Consider the following 13,669-nt stretch of genomic DNA (forward strand, 5'->3'; position numbering starts at 1 on the left):
GCTAGAGGTAGACATTTAGGAATTGTCAAGACTATAGACCAGGCTGATTTCATAAAACTTCTGTGACAGTGGATATGCTCTTTATGTGTATTGCCCCATACAGTAGACATGAACCACATGTGACTTGAAATGTGGATAGGGTGACTAAGACACTTAACTGTTTATTTTAGTTAATTTACTTTTAAATAAGCACATGTGACTTGTGGCTACATATTGGACAAAGCATATATACATAGTATTTAAAGCAATGTGATTGAGTGAGAACCCTAAGTGATTGAGTTTAAGTAGAAAAGATGTCCAAAGATTGGGTACTGCAGCATACCAACAACACAGATTATATGTGAAAGGAAAAAAAATGAAACAACCTAAATCTCCATCAACAAAATAGAAAAATCCTTAGTGGCATATTCACGTAAAATGCCATTCAGCAGTGAATGCATACATATACATGAATGAATGTCAAAAGCAATGTTAAGTGAAAAAAAGTAACTCAGAAAAGAAAATTTTCTATAAAGGTCAAAAGCAGACACAACTAAACAATATGCTATTTAAGAACATATTCAGAGTGATATAGCTACAAAGACAATCAAGGAAATTATATCCAAATACAGGATAACATCACCTCTCCAGGGGCAGGAGAAGGTTGCAACTGGAAAGCTGAGAACACAGGGCTTCAAAGTTACTGGAAATGTTCTATTGCCTAAACTAGATGGCTGGTACACAGGTGTTCATTTTATTATTATTCTTTGTCCTATATATTCTGGTATGTATATTAAATAATTAAGAGAGTAAAAGGTTAAATGTCAAATGGGTGTTACAAAATCTCTTTACATTATTAAGTTCAAAAAAAGGAAAGATAACTGTGTAAGGTCTAAAAAGAAGGATTTAGTCATAGAAAGAAAAGAGAGAAAGGCATTCTAGAATTGGGAACTAACAGATCGTGTACAGGAGACAGTATATTCATAAGTGTGACTACAGAAGAGGAAAGTTAAGTTGAAAAGTTAGGCCAGGGCCAATCTATGAGATGATTAATGCTGGATCATGAAGTTTGGATTTGATTTTGAAGAACTACTGGGGGTATCTAAGCCAGACAATGGCATGGGGAAGGTGGCATATTAGTAGTAGTAATCCGATGATAAGCTCAACTAGATGGGAGGAAAAATCTCAACAAGAGGCTGGAAAAATCAACTGTAAGACTTGTAGATGTGAAGAAGAGATCCATAGACCAATGGAACAGACTTGAGAGCCCTGATATAAACCCAACTATATATGGTCAATTAATATATGATAAAGGAGCCATGGACATACAATGGGGAAATGACACCTTCTTCAACAGCTGGTGTGGGCAAAACGGAAAGCTACATGCAAGAGAATGAAAGTGGATTATTGTTTAACCCCATACACAAAAGTAAACTCAAAATGGATCAAAGACCTGAATGTAAGTCATGAAACCATAAAACTCTTAGAAGACAACATAGGCAAAAATCTCCTGAATATAAGTATGAGCAACTTCTTCCTGAACGCATCTCCTCAAGCAAGGGAAACAAAAGCAAAAATGAACTCATGGGACTACATCAAACTAAAAAGTTTCTGTATGGCAAAGGACACCACCAGCAGAACAAAAAGGCATCCTACAGTTTGGGAGAATATATTTGTAAACGACATATCCAACAAGGGGTTAACATTCAAAATATATAAAGAACTTACGCACTTCAACACCCAAAAAGCAAATAACCCAATTAACAAATGGGCAGAGGATATAAAGAGACAGTTCTCCAAAGAAGAAATTCAGATGTCCAACAGACACATGAAAAGATGCTGCACATCACTTATCATCAGGGAAATGCAAATTAAAACCACAATGAGATATCACCTCACACCAGTAAGGATGGCCAGCATTGAAAAGACTAAGAACAACAAATGCTGGCGAGGATGCAGAGAAAGGGGAACCCTCCTACACTGCTGGTGGGAATGTAAGCTAGTTCAACCACTGTGGAAAGCAATATGGAGGTTCCTCAAAGAACTAAAAATAGAAATACCATTTGACCCGGGAATCCCACTCCTTGGAATTTACCCAAAGAATACAACTAAGATTCAAAAAGACATGCACCCCTGTGTTTATCGCATCACTTTTTACAATAGCCAAGATATGGAAGCAACCTAAGTGTCCATCAGTAGATGTATGAATAAAGAAGATGTGGTACATACATACAATGGAATACTATTCAGCCATAAGAAAGAAACAAATCCTACCATTTGCAACATGGATGGAGCTGGAGGACATTATGCTCAGTGAAATAAGCCAGGCGGAGAAAGACAAGTGCCAAATGATTTCCCTCATTTGTGGAGTATAACAATGAAGCAAAACTGAAGGAACAAAATAGCAGCAGACTTAGAGACTCCAAGAAAGAACTAGTTGTTACCAAAGGGGAGGGGTGTGGAAGGGTGGGTGGGAGGGAGGGAGAAGTGGATTGAAGGGTATTATGTTTAGTACACATGGTGTGGGGGATCATGGGGAAAACAGTGTAGCAGAGAAGGCACATAGTGGATCTGTGGCATCTTACTACAGTGACGGACAGTGACTGCCTTGGGGTATGGGTGGGGACTTGATAATATGAGTACATGTAGTAACCACATTGTTTTTTCATGTGAAACCTTCATAAGAGTGTATATCAATCATACCTTAATAAAAAATTAAAAAAAAAAAGACTTGAAGATGTGAGATGTCAGGGAAGATGATCATGGTCTTAAAGAAAATGGTGATGGAAGATCAAGTTTACTCCAAGAAACTTTAGGATAAAGATACAAAAGGGTTTCGTCATGGGAATAGGCAGTGAAGGAAAAAGAGATTCAAAAATAACTCCAATTTTCAAGCTAAGCTGAGAAAATAATAGCACCAACATAGGCAAAACTAGGGAAATCAATACAGAAAACTGGTTTTGATGGATGAGCACTCATTCCTTCAGTCATGTGACAAATCTGTCAGGCAGAGGATGATGGCCTTCCCCTCAGGTAGAAGCTTGCCGAGTCCCACTTTTTTTTTTAACTGTTACACACTTTTAATAGGCAAAGAGAAACTATATGGTGCTTTGGGGGAAATTAAACTTCTTATAGCTTTGCAATCTGTAAGAAGTCTCACTTAAAAGAAGAACAAGTACGGTGATAAAAACACAGTCGCTTTTGAAAATAAATTGAAAGAAGAACAGAACACAGAAGCAGAGATGTTTAGTGAAAAGAGAAAAAAGAGTGGAACTACTCACTATTTAACTGAAAGCTCCTTGAGGGCTGAATTTATCAGGGGCTGTCTTAGCAGCTGCCACCCCCAACTTCGCCCCATCAGTGCAGAGCACAGGGAGCGATCACTACAGAACAGACCTTCAAATAATGGCTGAGCCAACACATAGAGAAGCCTGAGGGCAAACTAAAGGCAAGCCAATCAGGAACACCAGACCCAAGCCTACAGAATCCAACAAACCTAGAGGATCTCCCCGTGCGGAAGGAGAGTGCTTTAGCCTCATCACCCTGACTGAAAGGAGGGCTGATCCTCTGGGCACCTCTTTAGGAGATCTAAAATACCAACTTAAAAAACCAAAGGAAAAACAACAACAACAACAAAAAAAACCAAAGGAACCAGTTCTTATGAAAACAACATACTGAACTTCTGCTCCCCACACTACTCCCTAGTGAAACTGTCTCCAGTGCAGCTAACCTTTAAGTCAGATAGACAGAATGTAACTTTTCACTGTGTGGACTGGGCTGATGATAATTAAAGATACTCAAGGGCATCCTGTTCTTTTAGACTTTTGAAAGACATTTTTCCAGTTAAAAGTAGTTTTTAAAAGCCTGAATCTTAATAGTTAGTCCCACCTAGCATACCACTAAGCCTGTCAAACAGAGAAATGCAAAGCAGAACTGCCTACACAGTGAGATGACTGATCCCAGATGTTTCAGGTGGTTGCCAGGGGCTGGGCTATTACTTCTAGGTTCCCCGATAGTTCAGATGGAATGCACAGCTCCAGCTATCCAATCTCACTAACGAGAACAATGTGGCTGCTTTTTAAAATGACTTGACCTTATACAAATGCTGTAAGACCATTTTCTTTCTTGTGAAGTTAGAACAGGAAATGAATGCCCAAATACTGGCAAAGGCAATATAACAGTTAAGAGCTCAGGTTCTGGTGCTGTACAGACATGGGTAAATCCCAGCTCTTCCAGTAAATAACTATGTAACTATCTCTGTTAACATGTTCTTCCTACTATGTACAGTAGAATTGATCACCTTAAGATTTGAGTATGTGGTAGTGTTTTTAGTACTTTCCTTCCTAAACCTATAACCTGATCCCTTTGATGGGACCTGTATTTTCCTTAATAGCCTCAACCACTAACTTTTAATGCAGTTTCCTAGATGGCTGATCTCATTCACTATGCTTTGAATCTCCTGAATTTACCTGAGAACAACCCTATCATGAAGCTCTGGTTTTTCAAACCATGTCCTAGACTTCACCAATGAAAAGTGAAGAGCAGTGAGAGAAAAGCATAGAGAAAATCAAATTTAAGTAGAAATACAACCCTTTTAGTTGAATAAAACTTAAAATTGGTGCTGTCTTTAAAATCACACATTCTGTACACTGGAGACAGAATGCAGCTAAATATAGCAAATTAAGTATGGAAAATGTTCTGACCTGAAAGAGGCCCAGGGAGGTGCCCAGCCTATGCTTGCCAGCCAGCCCCATTTCTATAAACTCAGGGATCTTTTTTGCATGTTGTAGTGGATTTTGCAGTATAGTGGGAAGTAGAGGAGGGAAAAACAAATCCTACAGATTCTTAATTTGCATTAGTATCATCCTAGTTCAGGCAATACAGACAAAGTCCCAACCGGTTTCTCTGCTTCAGGTCTTCCTCTTCCTCATACCATACACAGAGCCACCAAACTAATAACCTAAGCTACCAGTTTCATGAAATCAGTCCCAACCTCAAAAGTTCTTAATGTTTCACTACCTTCTATTCACTGGGAAAAAAAACAATTAACATTCAAAGCCATGGGTAACATTATCCTACTTTCATAATACAGGACTTGTTTCCTCCTAATTCCCCGACAGAAATTCTCTAAGGCTACCAACTAGACTAACCTGCTCCCTGACCCCCCACCACAGACTAACCTGCACAGGGAGGCTGGATTACACCCACCGCTGCCCACCCTCCACACCTTCTGCCTTTCCTTTAAATCCAGCCCAGATCTCTGCCTCTATTTCTGCCCTGCATGTACTCCTGAAGCACTCACTGCCCATAATGCCCATCCTCAAACATTCTGAACCGTCCTTTTTAGCTGGCAATACCACATACCGCTCGAACTAAGTGAAAGGCAAACCACATACTTACTACAAAGGGTCTATCATGGTGCCCTACACTCAGCAGGTCCTAGATATTATTAAGACCAGAGAAAGGATTCAAATGATGCACCTAAGTAGGGCAAGACAATACTGCTCATCTCTGCCAAATGCTCTCTAGTCACTACAAGGCTGAAAATTTCTAGTACACAGAGCAACGAAAGTGGAGAGAGCACGCCACCGGACGGCAAAAAAAAAAAACATTAGCGTCCCAATCCTGGTTTTTGCCACAGCCTCCGCAATTGATAGCAAATCACATAATCTCTCTGTGCCTTTGGTTGTCTCCGGTGTGAAAGCAAGGGCGCTGCTGTGATGAATTCCAAGGTATCCTTCGGCTCCCAAATCCCCCCGGACAGGAAACCCAACACTGGTCCGCTCGCTAAGGCGGAGACAAGAAAACTTTTATGGTTCCCAACGCAGGCATTTCCACATGGAAGTGGAAACTTAGTCCCCATAGGAAAAAGCAGGACTGCGAGAAGAGTGAGAAGCTGTTCGCCGAGACACGGATTCCTTTACCTCGTGCCAAGGGACAGTGGCCTCTGGTTTCCGGCGCCCAACAAGCAGACTCCCCGGACAGCGGCGAGGCCCGGCGGCTCCTGAGAGCGGTCCGGGGTGACTCCATGCGCGCCCGCGCCCCCCGCACTTGTGACACACGCCCCTTGACCCCGAGTTACAGCTCCCGTCCGCCCTCACCCGCCTGACGGACGCTCTCCTCTCCCGGCAAGGCCCTTCGCTCCCGCTTGGCGAGCCGCCCTTCCGGGCCCTGGGGCGGCCTCGGCGCGACCGTTCGGGCCCCGAACCGGCGGGACGGGCAGCGTGAGGGGCGGCGGCGGCGGCTTTAAGTGCTGAATCACCACTTTGCAACCCGAGCTCCAAACCACCGTGACCCCGCGGGCCCAGGCGCTCGGCTTCGCTTACCCACAGAGTCGCTCCAGGGCCGGCGAGCGGACGCCGAGGAAGGAGCGGAAGGTGCTAGGCAGCGCAGGGTGCAGCAGCCGCGCTAGCCGGTACCGCATACCCCAGCGCAGCCGCCAGGATCACCGCGAATGCTTCCTTCTTGCGCCGGGAGCCGGCCCCGTCCAGTGCGCATGCTCCTTCCACAGCGCCGCTCCGCGCCGCCCGCCTCCCGGAGCAGCAAGCGGCCGCCGCTCCAGGTTTTGCCTGGAGCCCAAAGGGGCGGGGACAGAGGCGGACGGCGGGCGTCCCGGGCCAGAGCTTGCAGAGGCTGGAGGGAGTCTGGCCGAGAGTCGAGGGAGCCCGGCAACCAGGCTCTTCCAGGCGGGGAAGGTCCCGGCTGGGTCACGCCGCGCGCACATGTAAGGGTGAAGTATATCTTGGCTCTTGTATGTGGGGCAGGAGCCTCTGGAATTCCGAGAAGGCACAAGAGGCCATGTTTGCAGAGACGCCCCTATTGTTGTTCCTCGCCGGCCGTGCAGGTGTTGGAACAAGGTCCGCCGAGACAGAGGGGCTTCACAAAACGAATCCGCGGCGGTCGCGCGGCCCGCAGGCTCCCTCCAGAGGCGCGCAGTGGGACGTGACCACGTGGTTGTGGAAGCGGGAGATGAACCACGTGGGTCCCCCCCAAAGCGGGCCAGCGACCCTGGGAACAGTTTCTATCTGGGATGCCAGCCACCCTTCGAAGACCAAGGCAGAGACTGGACAGGCCACAGTAAAACAACGGTTTCATGGCTTGCAAACCCGGCGTAGAAACTACTGCTTACACAGCACACACACGTAGTTACTACTACTACTGTCAGCGTACTTCGGTCATTATATGTAAGGCAAGACTCTTTTTCCTGATGGTTTTGTGGTGCTTTCCATTCCATTATTTTATGGGATCTTTAAGGAAGAGTACAATTAGGAATAGTGACTGCCTAGCTGAAGTACTTTTAGGTTTCTGATGTGGCAGACCAAAGACTGAGCCAAAAACAGTGCTTTGAATCCTATTATTGCTTTAATGGGAATTCAGGAGGAGCATCCTTTAGTCAAGTGGCTGCTTTATCAAACAAATGCACTAAGATCTGTTTTACCATACAGTTTCAGCTAAGGGCAAACCATAGATGGGTAAACATTGAGGTATCAGAGATGAGAAAGCTCCCTAGTGCATGTAAGGTAAAATTTCATCATATTACATTCTAGCCCCAGCCCACCTGTATTAGTTTCCTGTGGTTGCCATAAGAAATTGCCACAAATTTAGTGGCTTAGTACATAGACATATATTCTCTCACAGTCTGGAAGCCAGAAATTCTGTATCAATTTGTTGTTGGCGGGACTGTACTCCCTACAGTTCACGCTTTGCCTTTTCCAGCATCTGGCAGAGGCCAGCTTCCTTGGCTTGTGGTCACTACACTCAGTTTCTGCCTTCATCTTCACATTGCCTTCTCCTCTGTGTGTATTTCTTCCTCTGTTTTTTTATGAGGACATTTGTCATTGATTTACAGCACAACCAGGTAACCCAGGATGATCTCATCTCATCCTTAACTTATTAGATCTGCAAAGATACTTTTCCCAAATAATATGACACAGCCTCCTGGGATTAAGACGTGGATGTATCTTTTTGGGGGCCACCACTCGACCCACTACCACATCTTTCTAGCTTCTACCTCCACTCTCCACTAACCAGTTCACACAGCTGTCACAACCAATTGATGCTTACAGCAATACTAACTTGACAGTGCTCTTGCAACTTTCAAGCCCAGTTGAAATGGCATTGCCATTACAAAACTTTCCCTCATTTCCATTCCTGACATTCCCGCACCCCCCCATTAGAACTAATTCTCTAATCTGAGTGCCAGAGTGTTTGTTTGACACTCTTTAAAGGGCCTTTGAATCTTAACGTTCCATCCTTGTAAGAAGCGGTAGATTAGAAACAATGTTTTAGACAATTTTTGTATCTCACATGGCAGCTTGTCAAATGCATGTTTGCTGAATCTAGTTAAGCCTCTAAATGTATCGTTTATAAGAAATACAGGGACGAACATGTTAAATCACACCATAAGGACACAATCAGCAATGCTTACAATGTTTGGAACACTGTAGGACAAATGACCTGACTTCTTCAACAAATAAATTGCAAAGTAAAAGAGAGAAGGAGAAACTTATGGATTAAAGGGGACTTAGAATTGACAAGCCATGACAATCTCTTTATAAATTTTTATATAAAAATACAAAGGACCAGGAAGACCCAAGCCAATCTGGAACACTTACAGTACCAGATATTAAGAGTTACTATTAAGCTGTAGTAGTTGAGATGATATAACGGCATGAGGACAAACAAGTAGGCCTTGGGAAACCGCTTGGTAGTATCTGTTAGAAAAGCTGCACATGCGCAAATACTGTAACCCAGCAATTCCATGTGTATATATGCCCAACAGCAATGTGAATAGACAAAAATACATGTTCACAATGGCACAATTAATACTAGAATGTTCACAGTGGCACAAAAATACTACAATATTCACAATGGCACAACTAATAATAGCCCCAAACTGGAAACCAAATGCTCATCAACAGTAAAATGCACAGGAAAAATGAACTGGGGAATAGTCACACAATGGAATACTGTACATCAATGAAAATGAACAAAAATTGCACTAAAAAATACAAGTGAATCTCTCAAACATGGTGAAAAAAAGCGAGACCCAAAAGAGTACATACTACTGCCTAACCCCATACACAAAAGTAAACTTGAAATGGGTTAAAGAACAAAATATAAGACATGAAGCCATAAAATTCTTAGAAGAAAATATATAGGCTAAAATCTCTTGAACATAAGCATGAGCAATTTTTTTCTGGACACATTTCCCCGGGCAAGGGAAATAACCAAAAATGAACAAGTGGGGCTACATTAAACAAAAGCTGTTCACCAAAGGACACCGTCAGCAGAACAAAAAAATCAATCTATACTAGGGGAGAATATATTTGTAAACTATCCAGTAAGGGGTTAACATCCAAAATATGTAAAGAACTCATATGCCTCAACACCAAAAAAAAAAACAAGTAACCTGATTAAAAAATTGGCAGAGGACCTGAACAGACATTTTTCCAAAGAAGGAATACAGATGGCCAACAGGCACATGAAAAGATGCTCCAAATTGCTAATCACCAGGGAAATGCAAATCAAAGCCACAATCAGATATCACCCCATACCAGTTAGAATGGCCACCATCCAAAAGACAGACAACAAGTGTTGGTGAGGATGTAGATGGGAACCCTCCTACACTGTTGGTGGGAATGTAAATCGGTGCAGCCACTGTAGAAAGCAGTATGGAGGTTCCTCAAAATACTAAAAATAGAAATACCATTCAAACCCATAATTCCACTTCTAGGAATTTACCCGAAGAAAACAAAATCCCTAATTTAAAAAGATATATGTACCACTCTGTTTGTTGCTGCATTATTTATAATAGATAGCCAAGTTATGGAAGTAACCTAAGTGTCTATCAATAGATGAATGAATAAGGAAGAGGTGGTACATACACAAAATGGAATACTATTCAGCCATAAAAAGAAGAGAAATCCTGCCATTTGCAGTAACATGGATGGACCTAGAGGATATTATGCTGAGTGAAATAAGCCAGGTGTAGAAAGACAAATACCATATGATTTCACTGGTGAAATCTAAAACAAAACAAAATGAACAAAATAGCAGTAGACTCATAGACACTGAGAAGTAACTGGTGGCTCCTATGGGGGAGGGGTTGGGGTAGGTGGGTGTGGAGGGTGGAGGGATAAAGGGGCACAAAAATTCTCAATCATAAGTTGGTCACAAGGATAGTAGAACAGCATGGAGAATATAGTCAATAATTCTGTAACATCTTTCTATGTTGACAGACAGTAACTGCACTAGAGGGGCTGTGGATTTAATAATATGGGTAACTGTTGAAACACTGTTGTATACTTGAAACCAATTTAAGACTGTATATCAATGATACTTCAATAAAAAAAGAGTATATACTATATGAGTCCATTTATATAAAGTTGAAAACCAGGCAAAGCTAATCTATAGTATTAGAAGTTAGGTTAATTGTTACCCTTGGGGAGGTAGTGAGTGAAAGGAGAATAAGGGGGACTTCTAGGTTGTGTTTCATGTGGGCATGTTCAGTTTTTGAAAATTAAATGAGCTGTATACTTATGATTAAGTGTAAACCTGTTTGTATTCTTCCACAAGATCTTCAAAAAATGATAAGCTTCAAAAATGGAAACAAAACTGTAGAGACATATAATTCTCTTTGCTTTTGTATATGTTTGAAATTTTCCATGATAAAAAGTTTAATAATGTATGTCAGTTTTAAGTACAGTACTATGATAATAAAAAACCTAAAATCAAAATGAATTTTTTAAATGTTTATATATGTGACTTATCAATTGTAAATTTGTTCTTTAAAACTTTTCCTAAATGTCTTACTTCCTAGTCCTTAAAGGTAAGTCCGAGTTACTTTATGGACAGTACTTGAAATATTAATTATATTGATGAAAAATCTATAATTCATATTTTCTACAGTTAAGACTACTTTTGATATATCCATTTAACAAATATAGGCCCAGGCCCTCCTTTAGATGTTGAGGATACACCAGAGTAAAGAACAACTGGTTTTCTATTCCTGTGGGATTTATACTACAGAGAGAGATAAACAAGTAAATTCAAAGTTATAAAAAATAATTACATAATGTAAGTAAAATAATATTAGGGAAACTAAGAAGAGCTTTCCTGCTGTCCAGCTTTACTCAAGTAATAGTTCTGGGACTTTCCCGCCATCCTCACTACTGTCCTTCTGGGTGGGGAGAGGTGGCAAAGATATCACCATCCTTATTGAGGGAGCTTATGCATGTCTTGGGCTGCTGACAACAGGAGGAGTGTGCTCAGGGAACAGGTTAGGTTGGGAGATTAGAGGATAGGGTTCAGTGTTTGGACTGCACAGGCAGCTGCCAATGGAGAGTGGCCCTTCTCACGAGCTCATTCTCCACCAGATCCCTTCCTGGAATTCCTCTCCCTGTACTTTTTTTCCCCCACAGCCCCTGACCTCCCATCAGCTTCTTCAGCCTACATCCCTTTCTGTCCATCCGATGTCCTAGTCAGGAGTTTTTCAGCTGGAGTTTGAAAGTTGTGGAGGGGTACCCACTTGCTTCGTCTGTCAGTGTTCTGCTTAGGGCTCTTGTCAGGGCCTTACCTTGAGAGCTAGTTTGAAAGTTACAAATGCTGAATATTGTTTTTGTCTTTGCATTCCTGTTATAAGAACCCAAATTCTCCTGGACACATTTGGTCTCTAGAGAAGGGTTCTGAGGTATTGCAAAGAAAGAAAAACATGGAGATTAAAATGTTAATATCTTCTTTTACTATGTGGAGAAAGAAAGAAATGGTTTTTGTGAAGTTTGGGGGATTGCTTCAGAAAAAGTGATTGGGAAAAGTCTCTCTGAGGAACTGACCTTTAAGTTGTGACTTGAAAGCTAAGAGGGAGCCAGTTATAAGAACAGGTGAGGTAAAGACTCCAGACAGAGGAAACATCAGTTACAAAGGTTTGGGACAGGAGAGAGTCTGGCATGTTCTGAGATTTGACAGAAAGCCAAAGAACCACAAACTTTTCCTTTCTCGGCTAATCTTTGCTACTGAGATTCTACTATTAGAACACTAAAAACAGTAATGAAAATTTGGATTTGGGGAAACTCTATACTTCAGCATTTGGGGATTTTTTTTTACAGGTTTCTGAAGAGTTCATGAACTGTGTTTTCCCTCAGTTTATGTAGGCATCTCCATTTGACTCAATCTTTTTTTAAATTAAAGTTTCATTGATATACAATCTCATGATGGTTTCACATACACAACACAGTGGTTCAACATTCACCCACATTATCAAGTCCTCACCCCCTCCATTGTGGTCACTGTCCATTAGACTTAGTTTTGAGGTCACAAACTATAATACAACCTATGTCTTCACTGGCTGGTCCATGTAAGCACTCAGAGTATGATGAAAGTGGATGCTTGTGCACTGAGCACACGAAAGAATTAGGTGGGAGAGATAGCAGTTAACAACCTGGGATTTGGAATAATAATGAATTCTGAGTGCTTTCCCTGCTGCTTAATACCTATATGACTACAGATAATATACTTACTTGGCCTGTTTATTGATAAAATAGTGGGAAATAATAGTTTCTACTTCAGAGAATTGTTCTGAGGATTAAATGAAATTATGCACACAAAGCTTTTCAGAGTCTAACATATAATAGCCTTAGATAAAAGGTAGCTAGAACTATTATTAAATACTTTTAAATTTCTTGCATCAACCCAAAAATGACTGTTACTGTAAATATTGTTTAGATATCTATTGGGAAAAAAAATAATTAACTCTTTTTTGGGTCTACTATATGCCAGACATTTTATACATCTTAATATTTTTACCCTCAAAATAATAGTAATCATTATTATCTCCATTTTACGGATAAGGAAACCAAGGTTGAGAGAGGTTAAGTAATTTCTATCTGGTACTCATATATTTATTGAGTAACTAGTGTAAGGCGCTGTTCAAGACACCGGGAAACCAAGGTTGGACAAGATAATCACGGTCACTGATGAAATTTACATTTTTGGCAGGGTAGATAGACAATACACTGACAATGCAATTACAGATTGTCGTGTTAAGGAAATAAACAGGGTCTTGAGAAATAAAATTATAGGGAGAATATGCTTTAGATTGGGTAGTCAGGAAAGGCCTGTTTAAAGAGAAAGTTGAACTGAGATGAATGATGAGAACCGTTAAGTCATGCAAAGCCAGAGTTCCAAGCAGATCATACAGTATATACAAAGGTTTGGCCGCAGGAAAGAACTTGGAAGGTCTGGCCATGGTAGCGCGCTATGTGGTTAGAGCTGGAGTTGATGTTGGAATAGGCAAAGGCCAGGTATGAGGGCCTTACCTGACATGGTGAGGAGTTTGGATTTTATTTTAAGCCCAATAAGAAACTATTATAAGGTTAAAAAGTAAATGAAGGCCATGATCTGATGTTTCTAAAAAGTCTTCCCTTTGTTAAGTGAATGCAACAGGGAGAGGAGAAAAGAGCAGAAGTAAGGAGACCTGTTAAGGAAGTTGTTGGAAGACAATTGTTCAGGGGAGACAAAAGAGACTCGGACTAGAGTGGTGGGCAGAGGTGTGAAACCAAGAGGACTGCATCGGACGTGGAGGTCGAAGGAATCAAAGGTCTGGTTAGTGCTGTGTCCGGGTGAGAAAGAGGGTGGAAATAAAGGAAGGAGTTTTGTGTTGAGTAAGTCCATTCCGAGAAGCTGGTGACCA

General features: G+C 41.5%; 2 protein-coding genes across 4 annotated transcripts in view; one reads left to right on the plus strand and one right to left on the minus strand.

Moving 5' to 3' along the window:
• The window catches only part of IDE (insulin degrading enzyme), a 125,243-nt gene extending 118,761 nt beyond the window's left edge, over nt 1–6,482 (minus strand). The window contains exon 1 of one of the 3 annotated variants that reach the window (XM_036921942.2): nt 6,306–6,482. In XM_036921942.2, coding sequence (XP_036777837.1) covers nt 6,306–6,403 — 98 coding nt within the window. In that variant the 5' untranslated portion in view covers nt 6,404–6,482. Of the gene's footprint in view, nt 1–6,080; nt 6,197–6,305 lie in introns of those variants that run through there. The other 2 variants (XM_036921848.2, XM_036922112.2) reach the window with 2 other exon arrangements.
• Nucleotides 6,483–6,974: 492 nt separating this feature from the next.
• The window catches only part of KIF11 (kinesin family member 11), a 58,720-nt gene continuing 52,025 nt past the window's right edge, over nt 6,975–13,669 (plus strand). Inside the window, exon 1 of the mRNA XM_057506078.1 lies at nt 6,975–7,163. Coding sequence (XP_057362061.1) covers nt 7,162–7,163 — 2 coding nt within the window. The 5' untranslated portion in view covers nt 6,975–7,161. The remainder of the gene's footprint in view (nt 7,164–13,669) is intronic.

This window comes from Manis pentadactyla, chromosome 8 (assembly GCF_030020395.1).
Source record: "Manis pentadactyla isolate mManPen7 chromosome 8, mManPen7.hap1, whole genome shotgun sequence".
Lineage (NCBI taxonomy): Eukaryota > Metazoa > Chordata > Mammalia > Pholidota > Manidae > Manis > Manis pentadactyla.